An 18,905-nucleotide genomic window follows, 5' to 3' on the forward strand; every position below is an offset into this window, starting at 1 on the left:
GCTGTTCTGTGACACCTCACGAATTCAAAGAAATTAAACGGTTCCGGAGTCAGACTCTTTCAGATTCCATCTGAAAGGAAGACTGTCATGGTAATTCTAGGTACTATTTCCTTAGCTTTTTCCTTTTTTTTTAACCCAGACAGGTTGGGAAAAGCCATACCTTCTTTGGAATAACTTTTTCTTTCCATTTATATTTTTCTCTGAGTAGTCATCAGCTCATTAAGCTGGTTAAGATGTGAAGTTTTAATTGCAGAACACTCATCTTTAGTGAGCTGTTGTGCTCTGTTCTTAGATCTCAAGCAAAACAGTGAAGAGCATGGTTCCAGCTCTTCTCCAGAATAAGGGAAGTTCTCTTGGCATCAAAAGGAAAAAGAGCAGTTCATTCTGAATTGGTGATAACCTACTAGATAGGCCAAAAATACTTTGTCAGTAGACATCTAAAGGAATGTGGGTTATTTCCTTCTTGACTTTTCTTGAAGGCATTCTTGACTGGATAGGAGGATGAAGATTTATTCCAAATACAAAGCCAAATAACAAGAGAGTGAGATCTTGTAGAAGTGAGGAAGGAGTAACAGGAGGTGAGAAGATGAGGTGTCTGTACAGTTCTAGCTCCCTGGGAGGTGATGCCAGTTTGTGTGTAAAAGGAAGATAATGCATGTTTTGTCATAATACGAAATATTAACCATGAATACTAGTTTCTGATTTTAAACTAGCCATTGACAGAGCATTAAGTATAGTCCCATCTGAAAGGTTAATCGAAAATGTGCCAGAATGGGGCTTATTTTTTATCGTTAAACAGCCAGCCCTTAAAGACAGCCCTTTGCTTTCTACCTTGTGAAGTAATGTCATTTGGCTCACAGTGTAGGCTTTTTCTTAGTGGAGAGCTATTGCTTCATGATTGTCTTTGAGGTTGTTTCTTATGAAACATATAGAAACTTTTGTGAATTCTATACCTTTGTCAAATTTCTCTGATACCAAAAGGTAGCTTCATAAATTAATGATGGAAATGAAAATAAATAGGGTCGCCAAATCCTTGTTCTGCTAGAAAAAGCAGCATCTAAGTTACTTTGCTGAAAAGAGAGAAACAACGATACATTTTTTTGGTGTGTGTGTGTAATGCTGAACATCCCTGGTTGGTAGCTCCAGATATACAGAATTAACAAAATTCTGAATTTAGACATTGTTTCAAGTTGTGTGATGTATTTACATTTAGTGAACTGGTAGATTTTTTTTTTTTTTTCAGCCTTTTTCTTAAGTAAAATTCACTTTGGTTTGAAAGTGGGAAAATCAGGTGTCCTTCAACTGCAAAATATAGGTTTAACTTTTCTTCATATGTACTGAATTTTTGTGCATCTGTACTTGATTTAAGTTAGTAGTAGTGTTTTGTGCAAAGCCAGCAGAGAACGAAACCCCTGTATTATGACACTGTTGCAAACATAAAACAGTACTCTTAGGTTGAGGTGGGCCTTTAGTATAAAAAGAGGATGCATGAGGTATAGCAGGGTCTTAGATGTAAGGTCCAAGATGAAGAAAAAAAAGTAGCTTTAGTTATTGTGATAATTTGGGGGTGTGGATTACACTGTCAGAGGGAATATGTAAATTTTAAAGGGAAAATAAGATAAATAGGATAGAGAGTCCAGTCAGACAGTGGGTACTGCCTGTCGTCTCTTACTTCTGCATCTTCTTCTGTCACTTCAGTTTTTTTCTCCGCTGTCCAAATGTGAGGGAGACAAGGCAGTTATTCATAAGTGTGTGTTTTTAAAGCAGGTCTGCCCTGGTGAGCATCCTCCACAGCATTGCAGTCTCTCTTTCTGCACTCCTTTCCTAAAGGTTGAAGTCTATAATCAACTAAGTTTAAGATATGCCATGTAAAAAGAAAGTTGACACAGTTAGTTGAAAAGGTTCATTTATCAAGAATTCAGATAATTTATTTTGTTTCTCTATTGTGTTAACTTTGAGTGAATCTTAATTTTCTTATTTTCAATATGCTCAGGGAAGAGAGAGGGAGGAGATAGCACCGGAGCTGAAAATAGTGACGGAAAGCATGCTGAAAGAAGTGAGTTTTGAGGTTGTTTTTAAAAGAGAAGATAAAATGTTAAAAATGAAGCTGTGTGAATGGAGGCAAAGACAATGTTAAGTAAGGAATGGCCAGAGTGGAAGCCATCATGAATACTGGGAGCAGGAGGACTCGGGTGTTAATATATGTACATATATATATATATACAGTGTCAGTTTTTGTAAGGTTGATCAGCAGCAGAGATGATGTGTAGAAAATGAGTGCTTTTAATTTTGCTATACTGTTTAGAGAGCTAGCAAAGTTCCTATCAGAAGAGCAGGAATTTAAACCAAGTATTAAGAAATATTTTTTGGACTTGGATGTTTTGTGAGTCTAAATTCTGAACACCTTCGCCAGTGAGGCTTTGATTCATCAAGGTGTTTAACGTTATGCTTGTGCCTAAGTGTTGTGCAGTGTTGTGGATTCAGCCAACAATTTATTCACAGTATTGGTTTGTACCATCTGACTGTGAGGGCTCCTGCATCATCAAATCCATAACAGAAGCTGATGCCACAGAGGGAATAGCTACTGCCTTTACAAAAGCACTTCTGTTATTTCCACTGTCTGGGTGATGCTACACCAACTAGACTGAAGCTTTCAGGCAGAGTGGAGTGTCTAGGACAGAGCTCCCTGTAAGGTTATAGTTTTGTAAAAATTTAAAAAATGTTAACAGTTAAGGGAGTCAGGGGTTTCTCAGAAAGTATGTCTGTAGGGAGAGGGGAAGGCAAACATTATTACTGAAGTAGAAGATTGTTTGGCACCAATTGTTGCAGGAGAACAACTTCAGTAAGTCCTTAGGGTCTTTATACTTTCTCCCTGAAAATTGCAGGATTGCATTCATTTCTGGTTAAATAGAAATGTGTTTAAAAAGAAGAAATAATTTTTCTTTCAGTCTCTACAGTGATCTTACTGCTTGATTTGATCTGTACCCAGATAGGCTATTATAAATAGTCTAACCACAATGGTTATACGTTATTACTTGTTGTGAATTTTTAAATAGAGGTATCACACTTTTAAAATGTGGTGATGCTGAAAGACTGGAAGTCAAGAGGATCACAGTAAAAAGCAGGATGTAAACTCACTTTTTGCATTAATTACGTGATTAGAATTGTTGGCTTTGGAGAAGGAAGCTCTGACTGTTTTAGTTCCTGTCACTGTAAAATTCTGAAGTACTGAACCTGCTTCAGGTACTACAAAAGAGCCTTTCCACTTAGAAAGGATCCACATACTGTGATGAGAAATAAATATGTAGAAATACAATGGGAGAATATCTGTAACCCTCTGGTGAAGCAGAGGACCAGCGAAAGAGGAGATATATTTGGGAACTATTGAAATTGAATGTGATAGCAGGCCCTCTGGAAAGATTGTCTTGAAAAGTGACTGAGTTGTCAAAGACTTTTTTTTTTTTTTTTTTTTTTCCATTTATTTTAAGAGCATTGAGTCAGGTTGTATAGGAGACGGAGGTGAGACAACTTAAGTGCTGTAAGGGAAAAAGAGGAAGATAAAAGAACATGAGAAGGAGACAGGAAGGTGTGACTGTAAATATCTAAAAAGAAAAAGGCATTAAAGCAAGATTTGCTAGTAAAAATTGTCTGGTTTGAGCTATTGCATGTGTCCTAGTGAACTGTAACTTGAGTATATGGATGATGACAGAGTCAGGGTTCCATTAAGCATTTAAAACTTCATGGTCGCCTTGTCTGAACATCTTCCTCTTCTTTTCTCTCCTTTCTTAATGAACCCTTCTCTCTTGTTCTTCTGACTTCTAGCTGCCTGTACAAGGGAGGAGGCAATGTCATCTGCTTTAATCTCTAGCGTCTTCAGGAAGGGGTAGCTGGCAGTGTTCCTTGGAACAAATTTTAGTGTTTCTCTACCTAAGCTCAACCCCTGCCCCGGCTATGTCCCCAAAAAAACCCCAAAAAACAAACAAACAAAAAAAAAAAAAAACACAAGAAAAAATGTCCTACAATGTAGCACCTTTGCTTTCTATTTGCCTTTCAGTAACTTGAAAAAGAAACTTCAGTCTTTTATGCTAGTTTAGCTACTGTGTAGCCTGTAAAGACAAAGTGACTTTACCAAGTCCTGGGTATTTTGGGTGCAATTTCACCACCACTGTATTCACCTTTTGAAGTCTGTCTCTGTTCTGCTTTCAAATACCTCGTAAGTATTCTTGTTACTGCTGAACATCAAACCTGAAAGGAAACCACGCATCATCGTGTTCCTTTTTCAGGAAGCAGTGTTCTTCTGTGTTGCTTTGGCCAAGGAAGGGTTCTTCCCAAGCGTTTGTGTTATAACTCACTGTTTTGGCTCCTGTGATGCTATAGAGCAAATTAGACTCTTCTCTAGGACTTAGTAAATTCTGGAAATATTTTTGAAGCGTACCACATGTTTTGTAATTAAAGGGTAACTGTAGGGGGGGTTGGTCTGGTGAGATTTTCATAGTTGATATTAGAAAATCTGAATTTCAATGGCAGAGTTGTCCTGCAGTCTTTTACTTGACTGGTGTTACTGACTCAATTATTAGATACAGTTCACTGTCACTGCTTGCAAAGCATTTGCCTGAAAAACAAGTTGTCTCTTGCCTTGCAATTGCTACATCATCAGCCCTCAATCCTTGTTGCTTTACGGTTCTATACTCTGCCTTCTGCACAGCTGAAAGAATGAAGTTGGCCTCTAGCTTTAACAGCACCAAGTGAAAAGATGTCAAGAACATACCAGACTAAAGAACGCCCTTAATGGATGTTTTTGTTCAGAAATTCTGTTTCTCCCGCAGGGCAACCATATGTAAAAAAGTAGAATCCACAATTGCATTAAGGTGTTTTGGGGTTTTCTTCCCCATAATTACTTTCCCCCATGTTTGGGCCGCCTTGTGGTCCTCCTTTTATCACCTAAAGAAATTACCATGGTTTTCTAGGAATGTATATTTGTTGTATCAATTAGGAGCTAGAGAACTTCATGAAGAGGAAGACAAGTTTTAAAGGTGATACTTTTGACTTTTGTCAGCATAGACAATCAGTGGATTTTTTTTTTGCTTTGAAAAATGAATTTTTGTACCTCTTTTTTTAATATGTAGATGAATATTTAACAACTGACCATTACAAATGCACTGTGTTTGGGGAATGTGATAGTAAATCATTATATTTCATAGCTTAAGGATGTGTATTGCTTGTTTATTTCACTCTGTTAGAACAAGAGGATGAAGAAGCCAGTACTGGATCTCATTTGAAACTTATAGTAGATGCTTTTCTTCAGCAGCTTCCAAACTGTGTCAACAGAGACCTCATAGACAAGGTATAGTCATATTTTTCATTTTTTCCACTCCCAGAGGCTATAATGCTCAATCAGATTGATCAGAAATAAATACTTGAAGCTTTGGAGTTCAGCAGTAGCTGAATTCATTTTTAACCTGAAGGAAATACTTTCTTTTCCTCAGTTAGCAGCAGTTGCCCAAATACCATGTGATAGTGGTTTCGTCTGTCCATTCTCTTATGTGTTAGATTGTTTTAGAAGCAAACTTGGCTTTTTTTTTTTTTTTTTGGCTCCCATCACTTCTTGACAAATTCCTCACGGTCTCCCTAAAGCTGTTTCTTCCTTGTGTTGATCAAAAGAATCAGTCTGTATTCCTGTAACTGGACATGTTTTTTAACTATGTCAGTTCTAGACAAAAATGAAGATTTTTCTTTATGGTTGTTTTTAAAGCAATGTAGCAAGCATAGCTCTCTGAAAGATCCTTCTGAAAAGCATGCTATGTTGCTTTAAATAAAAAAAACCCACTACATTAAAGATGAAGTATTATATGGGCTTTTCTCTTTATAGGCAGCAATGGATTTTTGCATGAATATGAATACAAAAGCTAACAGAAGAAAACTAGTACGGGCACTTTTCATAGTTCCTAGACAAAGGTAAGATCTGAAGGGGAACAAGCTGGATCCACCCTCTGGTTATTTAACTTTAACGTATGTGTGTATTTAACTGTTTAAATTACTGAAGGCTGGTACATATTCCAAGCTGCATTTGTTTATTCCTGATGGGTACTTCTGGAGTGATGTATGCCAGAGCACCAAAGAAATATTTAGGATTAATGTTCAAGCAATTCAATGCAATATGTTGCCATAGCAGTATAAAATTTTTTAATAGTTAGTTTCTTTTTTATTGTACTTGTGTGTTTATAGTGGATCTTTTCATGACTTTTTTAACCTTCAAAACAACACAAAGCTACCTTCTGTCAAAAAAAGGAGGATATATTTAATTCAGGAGAACTTGCACCTTTTTTACCTAAGAACTTCTGAATAGTTTAGGAAGCACAATAGTTTAGTTTAGCACAATATAGTTTAGGAAGGAGAATTTCTTATCTTATGTTAATTCTCGTATAGTACATAGCCATTTTGTCTTCTGGAACGCAGCTGGTTCTAGGCTGGCTGGCTTGGAGAACGCAAGGATAAGAGTTGGCCTGATAGCCTGGCCTGTTCTGTTTGTGTAGGTCTGTCCAGGATTTTGCTATTTCTGCTTTTCTGTCTCTTTGTTATAAAGAGACATCCCTGCACTTACAGGAAGAGTCTTGGTTACAGAAATGATTGCAAATATTGAGATAAAATTGTTAAATTAATTTGAAGAATAATATATTTCTCTGCTCTCTGGTAAACTTACACCTTAAGTAGGTGCAATTATAAAGGAGTCACTTTTCTTGCTCCACCTCGCCCTATTTCTCCTGAGAGGTTGTTTTGATGCTGCTTTTAGTTTCAAATGTTTCATCATCATCATCTTGGATTTCCTGTTAGAGTTGACACGACTTTGATTCCATTCCCTTTTCACACTGAGGAAAAAACCCACAGTTTGTTGAGTGTCCATTTTGTCTCCAGACTTGCGTAGACTACTGCTTTGAATAAATAGACTTTGGTTTGTTTTCCTTACTTTTAATCAGCTCTTGCATTGTGTTTTCAACCTCGATTCTGGCCTATTTCTACATCACATCTGTAATAAGCATCTACTGTGCTAATAACCCTGCACTCTTAGCTGTATGTAAACCAGTGGTTTGTTTGCTGACTCTGTGCATTAACCTGACTCTACCTTGATACTAGTTTTGCGGTTAGAATGCACGTAATCTTTCATTCCCTTGCTTTTCTCTAAAAATCATGATTTTGACACCTCAGTCTTTGGAGACTGCAATTGCTGACTGAGTCAGTAATTTGTATTTCGGGCAGAGACTCCTGAATGTCTGCTGTGTTAGACGTAACAAGGTGCTCTTCAGCCTGAATTTATGGTGTAGAGGCAATAATATTTCTATTTATCAGCCTGCTGGTAATCACAAAATGCATCAAAACACAACTTGAGAGGAACTCTTGCACAACCTGGCACATCTACAGCAATGTAAATCAGCTGGATGAGTTAAGCTTTCATCTTCAGCTCTACCACAGTAGAGAATTTTCCATGTTTGTTTGCAAAACGGAAGTGCCTTCTTGGCTGGTCTGTGAACATACTGCCACCACTGCCCTGTATTTCTTCCTGATGCTGTAGATTCCAGATCGCTCAAATCGATCATTTAACTCTTGGAACCTCTTAAGAGCTGCCTGATTTTCTTTGTGTAATCCACTAAATTGTGCTAGATGATAATGACATGAAGGCACTTGTTGACCTTGTGCACAGCAAAAGAGGTAGTTTCAGACAAGACCAACATGATGGCTTGTCAGTTTAGCGGTGTGGTTTCACAGATACACTAGAAATTCATCTTTTGATTTCATGGTACTGTCACATTAAAAAATAAAAAAAAAAAGGACGTGTGGTTTTGATCAGGCTGTACTAGGAAAACAGTAAGTTGCTAGAAATGTATATAGTCTCCACATAGCCACTGATTAACTGTCTTCCCAATGGTACTTCCACTATGCCACAAATTAATTTCAAAAATAATAAATTTAAAAATTAATTTTTCTGTGGAAACTCAATAGACTACTCTGGATGGTGTGGTTGGGTCAAGGAGCTGCTCTCTTTGGGACAGTTCTGTTCTCTAGTATTTGAAACTAACACTGAAGTGAATGGCTCAGCTGATCATAGAGTCATAGAATCGTCTAGGTTGGAAGAGACCCTTGGGATCATCGAGTCCAACCATCTACCCTACTCTACAAAGTTCTCCCCTATACCATATCCCCCAACACCACATCTAAACGGCTCTTAAACACATCCAGGGATGGTGACTCAACCCCCTCCCTGGGCAGCCTATTCCAATGCCCGACCACTCCTTCTGTGAAAAATTCTTTCCTAATGTTCAGTCTAAACCTACCCTGTTGGAGCTTGAAGCCGTTCCCTCTCGTTCTGTCATTAGTTACCTGTGCGAAGAGACCAGCACCAGCCTCTCTACAGTGTCCTTTCAAGTAGTTGTAGAGAGTGATGAGGTCTCCCCTCAGCCTCCTCTTCCTCATACTAAACAGTCCCAGCTCCTTCAACCGCTCTTCATATGATTTGTTTTCCAGGCCCTTCACCAGCTTCGTTGCCCTCCTCTGCACTCGCTCCAGCACCTCGATATCTCTCTTGTATTGAGGTGCCCATCACTTGTTCTTTAATTAGAAATATTCTTAAGAAATATGAATATTCCATGTACAGTTCTTTTTTTAATACTTCTTTCTGCTTTCTGCTCTGAGACTTACTGGACCAATGAATACTCCAGCTTCCAAGATCTTAAGTTCAATTCTGTGTATCTGCCTGTTCTTTCGCCTGCGTTAGTGATGCCTGTTTCTGGGCTACTAAGCAGGAGAAACAAGGATGCTGACTGAGCTGCTTGTTCTGGACCACAAACAGTTGCAGTGAAAACACCATCTGCCCATAGATGCAGATGATTTTAAAGGGTGATCTGTCCTAATATTTAAAGTTTGCTTTCTTACTGCGGTGGATAAAGGGGTAGTTCTTCTTTCTGTCTTGAAATCAACATTTGTAATCCTTGTGGAAAAACTCCAGATGTGTGTATGGCACACCGTACTAACATTTACTATAAAATGCTACAAATTCATTTAGAAAATTGTGTAGCACACTGCTTCAAAGCTTTGTATACTATGCATTAACAATATTTTTGCTTCGTGTATCTCTTCACTGAGCCAAATGATTTGTCTTTACCTTCTGTTATGGCTGTTGCATACTGGTGTTTACTAATTCCAGGAGTTTCTGCACTATCCCTCTAAGTCTAGCTATTATGTTGGCAGCCATAATAAGATATTTCAGTAAGAGAGTAAGTTCTGTTTCTTCCGCAGAGGTGAATTTTAGGAAATGTACAGGCACAACAATTTTACCAAGAAAGTACAAAACTAGTGTCGTGTTTGAGGAGTAATGCAGACACTGTAAAGTCAGAGTCATTATGCAGTGTTGCCAGGGAGCTTTCTTGCTCCCACTGGGGTTGGATAGATTAGGATAAATGCGGGATTCTTCAAGTCAGAAAACTTAATTTGACAAGAAGGAGAGTTTTTCCTCAACTAACTGTAGATTAGTGTTAGAATACAACATCATTGCACTGCTTTGTTGAATACTTATGAATGGATTGCATTTACGTTTCCAGCCGCGATTTGAACCTCCAACCCAACAGAACAGAAAGCCTTTCAAAAAGATTTTTCAATGCTAGTATACAAGTGGCTTTCAGATTTGCATTGGAGGATTGATTTAAAACTAAATATTAGCCTTTTAATTCAGGGCTATATAGTTTGCACTAAAATGACCATATGGTGATTTAACCCATACTGCTCACAGCTTTAGGGCATTTATGTGTAGTTCTTTGCCATCTAACTGAACTATCTTCCCGTACAGATACAGGTAATTATGTTTAATTGCATACTGTATTTTTTTAAAATTTTGTCAACTTCAATATGAGAAGTTTGTAGTCTTGTTTTAGGCCTTAAATTCTAAACAAATGCTAATATCTAAATTCAAATATCAAAATTCTAGACAAATGCTAAACAGTAAAGAGGGGATGTTGTGGCTTCTGGTTGTTTTGCGATTCCCATCTATGGTGATCTATGAAGTTGCCAGTTTACTAAGCACGAGACCTATTGTTCATCGTATGGAAATTTTTAGCATTTTTGTTGTCTGTTCTTAATTCAGAAGTTAGCCGCTTCTTGAGTGTTAAATAGTTCTGAAAGTTTTAACTCCGAAGATGTAAACCTCCTGTATATCTGCCTCCTTTCAGCTTCTTATCCTGAGAATCCTCAGCAGCAAGGTCTTTTTTGTTCAGTTTAACTTGACTTACTGGTGTTTGTGGCCTCTCTCATTTCAGGATAAAATCGAGGGATGTGTTTCACATAAGGAGCTTACGCCACAACTAAGAAACAAAAGCATAAAGTGCTTATCTGATCGCATGCAGATTCCACAGCATCCTTCTCTTCCCACTGAGCAGCGTGGGTGGCAGTTTATACCTGTTCAGGCCCTGTGAATACACTGCATTTATCTGGATGATGATTATGCTTGTGAGGCAGGAGTTATTGCTCTATTGCTTCATTCTTTGAGCTGTCTTTCTGGTAGAATCCCAGTTAATCAACATTTAAAATGACCCCTTCACTCTTTCTGGGTATAAAATTTTGGGTGCGCCCGTTCTAGAGAGGTTGAAATTAGGACTTCAATTGAGCAAAGGGGTTTTTTTTTTTGTTTCTTTTTTTTTTTATAAATTTACTTGAAATGCTACCAAAAAAGATGTGCTCTTAGATATTTCTCTGAAATGCAGTCCATGTGATCCAGAGATGCAGAGTTGACTAGATTTCAATCCAAGGTATATGGTCAAGGTAGAGGGTGTTTTACTGTGGTAGTTTATATTGGTGGTCCTTAACGTAGGCTTCAGAGAGTGACTGACTCGCCCCTGATGCTAGATCTTGCTTCATAACGTAGAAGAGCAGGCAGAGAAAGCAATAGTGTGGGGTTTGTGGGTGGCTTTAGTTGATATCTGCCCCCTTTTTGAAAAAGAAATGCTTCTCGAGAAAACAAAAAACTTAATTAGATTAGCCTTAGTGCCAGTAGATGGTGCCACTGATACTGCAATCTCTCCACTTCTGAGCACTTAATATTTGTCTCCCCTGTGAGAGAGGGAATGAATTCAATCTCTGATTGCCAATTTCACAGTAATTGACCTAAGGCTTTTCCTTATTATATTTCACCTATTTAGAAATACCTAGTCTTAGTATTCTTCCCCATGAAGAAACCTTTTGTGCTCTGTAAGGGAGTAACAACAATGTGCTCTAAGACTTTAATTTTCCCCCAGGTATGTTCAGTTTACAGAGATGAAATTATTAGCTCTCGGCAGGCAGGTACTTGTTCAGACCAGAATAAGACTTTGTGCTACTTGTCTTAAAAGAGATGCCATACAGAAATCCCCTCGATTAAAATACACCCCCACAATTCAGTCAAAGTCTTTTTTCAGTTTAGCTTTTGTATGTGTGCGTAAAGTAATGAGGCTTTTACTTCTTCTCTAAGAGTTAATGGCTAAAAGCTTAATAACATCGTAGTAATTTACTGTGGCTAGTCATCCTTGACTGTGTGTTCCAACAAGCTTGAAAAAATGTAAATACTACTTCAGTTATTGATTAACAAGAGAGAATAAAAACTGTTAAATAGGTAACCAGGATACCTGCAATGTTTCAACAGGAGTTTTATGTGTTTTCTGGAGGCTGCTTAGCTCTGCCTCTTTCAGGTAGTATATTCTGATGCTTCTAACACACAACTGAAGTACACAATCATCCATCTTTCTGAGTGGATATTAAAGATGTGGGATATGTTCTCTAGTGACACAGCAGTAGAAAGGAGAGGGAAGGCAGTCGTTTAGGCTTTGTTTTGGGGTTTTTGTCTTGGTGCTTTTCCAGTTTTACTTTGTGCCAGGGAAAAGCTCTGTGTATCAATTGTGCTTTTAGGTATATTTTTTTTCTCAGCAGCAGGTTGTTTTTTTTCTTTTATTGTAGTCTTTTTTTTTTTTTTTTCTTTTCCCTCCTGCTAGGGAGATGGGAAAACCTTAATCCTTCATAAAGTGTAAACTTGAGATCCATTTTTCCCTTACAGGCAATTTCTCACTGGAAGCATGCACATCTAAGATGTTTGTCTCCACTTAAAACAGTAGGCTTTTCTGCAGTTCATGTGTTCACAACATTAACTTCCGTTCTGAAAATAAACCAAAAATACGTTCTTCAGCTTGTTAAATGATATTATGAGGCTTCAGAGTGCAGTTGGTTTGTCTGCATTTAAAAGTGATACATGCACATTTATTCAAAGCAGCTGCTTAATGCTGTGTCCTGTTACACAATGCCACAAAACAGGTTTAAGGGCATTTATCCCATTTTTACAACCAGATGATCTTCCATGGGAAAAACCAAAGTACAAAACTAAAGGAAACACAGATTACCCTCCAAAATTCCCTAAGGGGAACATGCAATACTATGAAATGGCTATGAAGGCATGTAATCAGGGAAAGAGCTAAAAAAAAAAATATATATATATATATATAAATATGAGAAGTTCTATAGAAAATTTCAAATTTCATTTGTGGGAGTATTACCTGAGTTTTAGGGGAAAAAGGTTGCCACATCGCATCTGCTGAACTTTGTTTTGTGTGATAACACTGCTACATTCATTTAGAAATTCACTGCCTTAAAAATAAAGATGTTCTTACCTTCCTGGTTATGTCTCTGCTATTCTAAAAAAAAAAAATAAAAAAATTGCAATAACAAATGAAACAGTCTGTAAGAATTTTTCATTTTGCATATTGGGAGGGATCTGAATTTTTTTTGTCTGGCAATTTCTTGAAGGTCGAATTCCATAGTTAAGATGGTGTTTGGCATTTCACTTAAGGCAGTAGTTTTGAAAGGAAGCTAAGTGTGAAGGATTCCAATAGGATGCAGTATTCCTTTTTGTATTGTTATTTTTAAATGATATTGCAGTCTGCAGCGTGAGCCTGTAAAATTGCAGGTACGTAGTTCTGCCAGGATATGCACATTCACTCTTTTCACAAGCGAAATGGTACCCATAGTTTCAGACATAAATACATTTTTGTCTATAAATTAGTGTCTGTTTTATCATCTCCTTTGTCTGCAGGTTGGATTTACTACCGTTTTATGCAAGACTGGTTGCCACACTGCATCCCTGTATGTCTGATGTAGCAGAGGATCTTTGTTCCATGCTGAAAGGGGATTTCAGGTTTCATGTATGTCTTGTTGATTTAGTTTTTTTACATTCAAATGAACCAATCTGATAACAGGCATCCTTTGGGGAATAAAATAACATTTGATATTATGTAGATGCTGATTCTTAAATTAGTGAATATTTTTCTATCATCTGAGCAGATTTGTTCTAAAATACTAGATTTGTACATGTAAAAACAATTTTTTTGTAACTTACTGTATGTCTGCATATGTAACTATACAACAGTTATAACAAAAGTTGCAAAAATTAGAAACTGTGCTCCAACTGTGTTAAGAGTTTTCCGTACATTAATAACTTGTATTTAAAATGAGAACTGACATATTCTAATACCGCTTTCCCCACTACAAGGTTATTATTGTAATTTAGTGATTACTACTGTAATCTAGTGCTCGATTCAAATTACTGTTTTATAATTTTCATCAACCAAATTTTTCTGTTCCTCACAAGCGTATTTTGCAGTGTTGTTTCTTTCACTTTGTTCTTAGTTTTGTAATCAAGTTGGTTATGGTGCACAGCGATGATTGATTCCTTCACTGTCTTCTGAGTTTGATGGCACAGCTTTCAATTTTTTTCTAATATAAGCATTAAAAATGTGTATGAATTGCTCAGACTCACTGAAATCTTAACTATCTGAAGTTAACTGTTTGTCCTTAGGAAAAGCTGTTTCTGTTAGGGGGAAAATACAATTTTGTATTTTGTGAATTATGTGTGTGTGTGTGTGTATATATATATATATATATAAAAAATACAATATAAATTTTTACCTGGTTAGTAAAATGATACTGGATGTCAGTAATTTCAAAAGAAAAAGGAAAAGAAAAAAAAGTCTGCACTTTATTAAACCTGACTGGAAAAAGCTGTCAATGTTTAATATTTCCTTAGGGACTATACAAGTGTTCCTATTCATATAGAGACTACTTATTGACTCTAAAAAAATATAGAATCTGGAATATTTTACTACTACTTCCCTGTGGCAAAGGAGGAGTGAGCAGGTTGATGTGTGTCTGTAACTCTAGGTGTGTTAGAGGACTTAGGGCTTTTGAGGGGCAGGAGGTGGGAAAGAAATTCAGAAGCTTCTGAAGACACAAAGTTGTAGAGAGATTTTTAGAAAACGCAGTGGTAGATAAAGGTAGAGCATAAGGAACCAAACAAATAACAAATACTTCTGAATTCCCAAGCTTATGAAGCACATCCAAGTCGAAGTAATTTATAAGAGGTAGGTGTTTTTGACGGTCTAAAATCAAATGCGCTTTTTTTTTTTTTAAGGTAAGAAAAAAGGACCAGATCAACATTGAAACAAAGAATAAAACTGTGAGGTTTATTGGTGAGCTTACCAAGTTTAAGATGTTCTCAAAAAACGATACTCTCCACTGTTTAAAGGTCAGTGTTGTGATAGTCCTTACTACTGTATGTGCTGATAATGTATCCCCATCCTATTTCTCTTCGTATATCTATTGCTGATGTTATCCATTAGTTCATTGCATATGTTTTAAACCTTGATATCTGTTGCTACTGTGTATGAGGAGACTTTTATAGCTGCTCTAGAGGTTGAATGTTTTAATTTTTCTGATGTTAGGAATATATTAAAACAGACTTCCACCTTTGGACGCAAGCAAAATAAGAATAATTTTCTTTGTAAAATGATGGTAGACATTGCTACCTATTCATCTGCTATATATTGCAAAACTTTCATTATGGTGATTCCAATTAATGTCTCTACAGAAAAAATAACAGTAAGGAGGAGGGATTAGAGGCAGGAAGCTTTTCAGCGATGCAAGGAGAGGCTTATGTGCCATTTTTGCAGATGCTTTTGTTTGTTGAAGAATAAAATCTTTGGAAAGCGTTAATCTTTTAAGCGTATCATCTCAATTTGCGTGGTGATAAGGATTCAAATTTATCTTTGATGTCAAGTCCCAAATTAAAAATGCATTTTAAAAACTAAAAGTGCTTTTATAAAAGGTGGCTGAAGACTCATATGGGTTAAGATCACTCCCCCTAGGAGTAGTTTCTGTTCATTGACTCATTAGGTATTGAAGCTGAAACTTAAAAAATTATTCTTGCTCATTACTTTTTCTCCTCTCACCTATAACATACTGTAAAATGCAAAGCTCTGTTAATTGTTAGCTATGCTTAACTTAAACAATACAATTAAATTAGATGTGCTTTGAGGTTATTGTGTCCTTACACAGCATTATTTAGTGGCTTTCCAGTCTAGCAGCAGGAATTTTAAACCAGATACGACTGAGTTGGAAGGAGCATGGGAGAGATTATAGTGTTTGTTTTAATATTGTAGTCTTTTTATGCTAGGCTTAGGAAGCATCCTGTTTTTCAGCTTGCTGGAGCCTAAATTTGGGGTCTGGACTGTTCTTATAATACTTCTTTAATGAGACGGATATTTTGAATTTTGTTAACATCTGATCAGTGAAACCATTTGCATTTTTTTCTTAACGTAGAACACTGCAACAGTGTGAAGTCTTGTAGATATAACTTACTGTTTTCTGCAGTTGAAAAAGATGTTTAACATGCTGTGTTTTTATATAAATAATCTACCAGATGCTTCTGTCAGACTTTTCTCATCACCATATTGAAATGGCATGTACTCTGCTGGAAACCTGTGGGAGATTCCTCTTCAGATCACCAGAATCTCACTTAAGAACCAGTGTTCTTTTGGTAAGAGAAAACTTCTTGTTTTATGGAGGAGGGTGTCGTGCACCGAATTAAAACAATTACTACTTCTGTTTTGTGGCTTTGTGATGTGGTCTGACCATAAAGATGATTGTGACTAATACCTTATTTGTCAGTTACAGCATTCAAGCACTAGTGAGTGAAAACTTTTGATTAAGTTTTATCTTGAGTGCTCAGGGAGGATAGAGTTCTTGTCTCTGTTTTTATTAAATAATCAAGTATGGGAGGAGAATGAAACAGTTTTCCTGAGCTCTTGCCTCCTCCTTGTAGAAGGGGGTTGAGATGGGCTGGCGATGCATATGTTTAAGTCCTGGGTTGTTTTGGCACTGTCGACCTTTTATTTGAAGTCCCGTGGACTCCTATCATCCTGTCCAATGTTGTGTCAGCTCTGAGACTGCACCTCCTGTGAGAACAGCTTTCTGAAAGGATTCTGGAGAAATCCAATTGATCTCTAAACCTGTTCATGACTTAATAGAAAATGTAAATAAAGGGTTAAATTTCTGAAGCAAAAAGCTTTTTGCTTTTGAACTACAAATAACTCATTGATGGGGCAAAACCAGAGGATGAGGTTGAAAGAATATAGTAGCTCTACCTGAACACACCTGAGATACTATTTGAGGGGAAAAATGGTAGTAAATAGAACCGGAGATCCTAAGATATTTCAACTGGAGGTGAAGACAGTTGTGAAAGAAGTGTTTTCTATGCCCTGCATAATAATCTGGGGTTATAAATTTGAAAAACAAGTTTATGAAGATACTAGAGGGGTTTTAGTATCTTTATGAAGATACTAGGAAGGCGTTTTACATACGGAGATTGGTAATTAAGCTAAGAGTAGAAGTGGTATCCATAAGTCTGGATAAGTACTGGCAAAGATTTAAAAATAACAAGGGTTAGCTTTGGGTCTTTAGTGTGAATTTGAGCCCTGAATAATGTGTTTACTGGCTTGAGAGACAATCCTAAAACCTTGTGTCTATGGGAAGAGACCGAGTCAAACATGGTTGAAGTGCTTCAAAGGTAGATACTAGCAATAGGAAATTGCATTAAATTAGAAGCAGCTTAAGCAGATACAGACCAACTAATAGACTGTGGTGTTGTGTGAGAAGTCTGCCTAGGTGTTGTGAAGTTGCCTTCAAATCCATGTGCTACAGGGGGAATATAGCCATGCGTATCTGCCATAGAGAAAGCAGTCACTGCGTTTGGAGGAGAAAGTGGACCTAGTTTGCCCCTTTCTTATCAAAGCACAGGCTTACACTTGACAGGCCTTTCTCTTGAGTCCATATCCTCCTTTCTCTTGAGTCCATATCCTCCTTTCTCTTGAGTCCATATCCTCCTTTCTCTTGAGTCCATATCCTCCTTTCTCTTGAGTCCATATCCTCTCTTCTTGTTCTATAGAGTTAATGGAGAAGTAGCTGTTGTGTACTTGGGTATATTGTTGTACAATTTCTTCTCCACAAAATGATGTTTCTTTCTGAACCTCTTTGAATGTCCTAGCGTTGGTTGCGGTGGTATAGTCACAAGAGTCACAAATTAACTGCAAGTTTTTGCCTCATGCTTTTGTTGCAGAGTGTTTTGTATCTTGAAAGGTTTGAATCTCTGCATTTTCTAAAGGTTTGCCAGCTGATGTGTTTTATCAACAAATACATTCCTTTCCGTAGTCAAGTATTTTTCCCCTGAAAACACTGTTCCATTATCTTTAAAAGACACTTTACTTGTTGCTACCATTTTTTGGTGGTGGTTGTTAAAAATTTTAGAAGTCAGGAAAAACTCAATACTTTTAGCAGAGCTACTTTTCCTACCTGACTGCTTGTAGTCTCATGCACTACAAAAATGCAGATTGTTAGCTGTACTGCTGAAATCCGCTGGATGAATGCGAAATGTGACTTATCTGTGAAGTGTAAGACAAGCCACAGACACTGTTTCAATAACTGAGGCTTGAAGCCTCACAAAGTTTCAGGTAAGTGGTCTTTTCTTATGCATTGGGGAACCGGGACAAGATAGAGGTAGCAAATGCTTTGGAATATCTGCTGATTAAGACGTAAAATAGGCTAAAGAGATTTATAGCCTGCAGCCATCTCAATAAATGAATCTTGTAATGTTGCCCTGTTGAAACTATAGAGATTATTTTTGATTTAAATAGTATTGTACAAATTAGGCCATAGGCTGATGGTAGTGGTCAGTGTGAACTGTAGAAGAGATTATTCCCAAAGCGAGCTAATTAGGCTCTTGTGGGGGGAAAAAATAAAAATCTAAGTAAATGTAAAGCTGATCTTATCAGTTACTCTTTTAGGTAGAATTAAGGCCTGCTGATCTTTTAAATCTTTATTGGTCTTAATCTTTTCTGCTGGTGGTTATACTATGTAGTAAGATGCCAAACAGGCTGCATGTGTCCTATTAAAGACAATATTACTTTGTCCTGATGTGCAAGGAAGTCATAGTTAAGGATGGATTTTTAATAATTACTTTTTCCCTTAATTACTTGTAAAGTGTTATATAGAGCTCTGCAAACTTAGCAGCACTATGTGACTTACTAGAGAGACATTTAATGATTGCATTCTGGTTTTGTGGAACTACTGTCGTGTTTTGCAAATTATTTAGATATTCTTTTTTTACCAGGGCAATGTTTATTTCAGTTAATCATTCTTCTTGGCAAGTCTTTCACGCTCAGTGTCCTTTATGTAATTTAAAATATTAACGTAAAACTAACTTGGCCTTCAGATTGGTCTGTTGATGGATGGATTATTTGAGTTAGTGCTTTGGAAGGAAGATCAGCATAATCTTGATCTAAGTTTCTGTAACATAATCATGTTAAAATGTCAAATGCTTGTGTTCTGCTGTTGTGATGGTCTTAAAAGAATATTTGAAGTTTTGGTATTAAAAGCCTTCTGATACATTTTTAATCCTTTTAATTTAGACAATTGTATCAAATTGTCTTTTTAATCTTCAAGGCAAGATCGTTTGTATTTATAAATATGTATCTTAAGCTACATTTCTCAGCATGACTCCTTTTATAGATAAA

General features: G+C 36.9%; 1 protein-coding gene across 1 annotated transcript in view; it reads left to right on the top strand.

Moving 5' to 3' along the window:
• Positions 1-18,905, top strand: part of UPF2 (UPF2 regulator of nonsense mediated mRNA decay) — a 70,764-nt gene that overhangs the window by 19,739 nt on the left and 32,120 nt on the right. The window contains exons 7-11 of the mRNA XM_074168973.1: positions 5,241-5,344; positions 5,870-5,955; positions 13,097-13,205; positions 14,471-14,584; positions 15,758-15,874. Of these exons, the coding sequence (XP_074025074.1) occupies positions 5,241-5,344; positions 5,870-5,955; positions 13,097-13,205; positions 14,471-14,584; positions 15,758-15,874 (530 nt within the window). The remainder of the gene's footprint in view (positions 1-5,240; positions 5,345-5,869; positions 5,956-13,096; positions 13,206-14,470; positions 14,585-15,757; positions 15,875-18,905) is intronic.

This window comes from Numenius arquata, chromosome 2 (genome assembly GCF_964106895.1).
Source record: "Numenius arquata chromosome 2, bNumArq3.hap1.1, whole genome shotgun sequence".
Classification (NCBI taxonomy): Eukaryota; Metazoa; Chordata; class Aves; order Charadriiformes; family Scolopacidae; genus Numenius; species Numenius arquata.